At 48.2% G+C, this 2,953-nt stretch overlaps 1 protein-coding gene across 1 annotated transcript in view; it reads left to right on the forward strand.

The window, feature by feature from the left end:
- Cmtm8 (CKLF like MARVEL transmembrane domain containing 8) overlaps window positions 1–2,693 on the forward strand; it is a 56,831-nt gene extending 54,138 nt beyond the window's left edge. The window contains exons 3-4 of the mRNA XM_028767359.1: window positions 986–1,102; window positions 2,163–2,693. Coding sequence (XP_028623192.1) covers window positions 986–1,102; window positions 2,163–2,246 — 201 coding nt within the window. The 3' untranslated portion in view covers window positions 2,247–2,693. The remainder of the gene's footprint in view (window positions 1–985; window positions 1,103–2,162) is intronic.
- Window positions 2,694–2,953: the final 260 nt, after the last annotated feature.

Genomic DNA, 2,953 nt, shown 5'->3' on the forward strand with positions numbered 1-2,953 from the left:
TCTCTCTCTCTCTCTCTCTCTCTCTCTCTCTCTCTCTCTCTCTCTCTCTCGGCTTGAATAACTAAAGACAATTTATTAAGCAGCACATACTAAATGCATAGTGTGCATTTTTTGTTTGCAACTTATAAAACTGAGCTATTTCTGTTGAACGTAAGCATTCAGTAGCTCACTTGAGAACCATCCCATCTCTGTAAAATGCCATATGCCCGTTTCTTACATGGGTTCAAGTTCCCAGACTTGTCCAAGGCAGAAAGGGAGTGGCCGCCCTTCATTGCCCTCCCTGGTAACGGCACTGGCCTTATTGGGAAGAACCCCAGACAAAAGGAAGAGACAAAATGTCACAGACAAAATGTCTACCTGGCTCTCGTTACATGATCCTCTGAGCTCAGTTTCCTTCTTAAAGGGCTGATGCAGACTGACTTGTGGAAGACCGCCCATTATCTAATATATCACAAGAAAGATTCTTGTGGTTGCCCGTAAACTTGTAATAGGTCTGCAGACGTGACAGGTGAAGAAGATTCTGAGGACGTCAACAGAGACTTGTCTAGGTGATGCATGCATACATACATACATACATACATCGTACATGCCTACATTAAGTGTGCAACCTAACTGTGCAACCCCTGGAATCGGGAGCCCAGGAGAAGGTCTATAACGGAGAACGTGTGTCAGGTGGCCACAGCTGGGCTGTGGTGGAATAGATGACACCGCACATCCCTTCCTTCAGTCTGCCTCTCTGTACCAGATCACCATGCTGAGGTTCCCAGCATCTGGGGACCAAGAGCCAGCGGAGGAGGAGGGATGGATAAAGGGACAGTGTGTGGTCTGGAGGTCTTTTGGGGCTGGTGACATCCTGGGCTGGAGCTGCAGCGACGCGCTCTCTTCTTGGCCTTCTCTAGCTGTCCACTTGGTTCCCTCACACACTGGGGTACAGTTCCCACCTGTCGCGAGGTCCCTTCCCTCAACAGTCTGCCCCTCTTCACAGGGCCTGTGCTTTAATGGCAGTGCCTTCATCTTGTACTTCTCAGCTGCCATCGTGGATGCATCTTCTGTCTCCCCAGAGAAGGAAGGTTACAACTTCAACAGCTGGGCAGCCTCCTCGGTGAGTGAGTCCCCCTAAACACCACCCATAGCCTCCTGAAACTTCCTCCCAAGGCCTGTTCGAGATGGGGCAGGAGGGGGGGGGAGTCATGTTATCTGCAAGATACAAAGACCATTTGCAATAGCAACAATACAGCAGTCGACTGGTTGCTAGCCAACAAGGCATTAAAACATATAGGCTAGACTCGTGTTAACATACAGAAAGAACGAGCCAGAATATGCTAGCTGAGGAGAGTGATAGCTGAAGGTGTGGCGTACAGTTAGGACCCTTGTAGGGCAGAGTGAATCTTTAACAGTGACAACCTCCCTTCCTGCAGCTGAACCCCCCGACTAACTCCTCCTCACAGAGATGTGCAAATTGAGATTTGAGACTCATAGACAAAAACCTGTCTGGTGTGTACTCCAGTGGCTGGCTCACCTCACGTCTAAGAGCTGGTGGCAGACACCAGAGGCTGAGCCCTGTCTAAGGTTACCTGAACTAGATTAAGTGCCCACAGCTCCATCATGACCCCTCAGTGAACTCCCTGAGGAATCCTCAAACCTGTCCCAGAAACTCAGGGCCAGAACACAGCAGAAAAGGAGACAGGGAGGGATGACCTCGTAGTTACTGGTGTGCGCTACCACACCTGATGACCTGAGTTTGGTTCCAGGGACCTGCTTGGTAAAAACAAAGAGCTGATTCCCACAGGTTGTTCTCTGACCGCCACGCCACATACACGATGATGATGGTGGTGGTGGTGAATTTTAAAGAAAAATGCGCCAGGCGGTGGTGGCGCACACCTTTAGTCCCAGCACTTGGGAGGCAGAGGCAGGCAGATTTCTGAGTTTAAGGCCAGCCTGGTCTACCGAGTGAGTTCCAGGACAGCCAGGGCTACACAGAGAAACCCTGTCTCGAAAAACAAAAGAAAAAAAATGCTACTGAAGCAATAATGTAGGTTTAGAGAAGGAACCCCAGATGGGATCCAGGGCAGTTTAAGCACCAAACACAGTGGAAGGAAACAATCATTTGCTAATCAGGCCATGTGCTGAAGCCCGTCTCTCCCGTACTTCATTCTCCACAGTTCTTTGCCTTCCTGGTCACCATCTGCTATGCTGGAAACACATACTTCAGTTTCATAGCCTGGAGATCCAGGACCGCACAGTGACTCTCCCTCCTCAGATAATGGAGAAGAAGACACACCAGGACGAATCCCACTGTTTTGAAAACAAACAAACAAACAAAACAAAACACCGATTGTAGCTATAATGTATATTGCCCCAGAATTGTATGTATTTAACTAATGTTTTTATATCTTAGTTAAATTAGCTTCCAGTGTCCTGTTACAGTTACGCTGGATATTTACTTCAGGAGTGCTGTGGCTTCTAATGAACCCTGAGGTCTCCTGACTCCCTCCTAGGCTTTATTTTCTTACACAATGTATAAATAAATTGCTAAATGTTAAGAACCTGTGGAGTTTGTAAAGCTGACATTAGAAATTACATGTGTTTCCTATGTGTGCCACAGTGCACGTACTGAGCTCATAGGAGAGCTTGCAAGAGTGAGTTCTCTCCTTCCACTCTTCAGGTCTCAGGGATTAAATTCATGACTTCAACCTTGGCTTCAGATCCTTTCTTTGCCCACTGATCCATCTCACTGGTCCAAAGCTAAGTTTTCATTGTAAAGATTTATTTTGATTTTTAAGTGTGTGCGCACACACACACACACACGCACACGCACACGCACACGCACACGCACACGCACACGCACACGCACACGCACGCACGCACGCAGGACATCAAATCGCTATAGTTAATGTTTAGGGCAGCTTTGAGCTTGGGTCCCCTGCAAGAGCAGTGTGTGACTCTTACCTGC

Source organism: Grammomys surdaster, unplaced genomic scaffold (genome assembly GCF_004785775.1).
Source record: "Grammomys surdaster isolate TR1022 unplaced genomic scaffold, NIH_TR_1.0 172, whole genome shotgun sequence".
NCBI lineage: Eukaryota > Metazoa > Chordata > Mammalia > Rodentia > Muridae > Grammomys > Grammomys surdaster.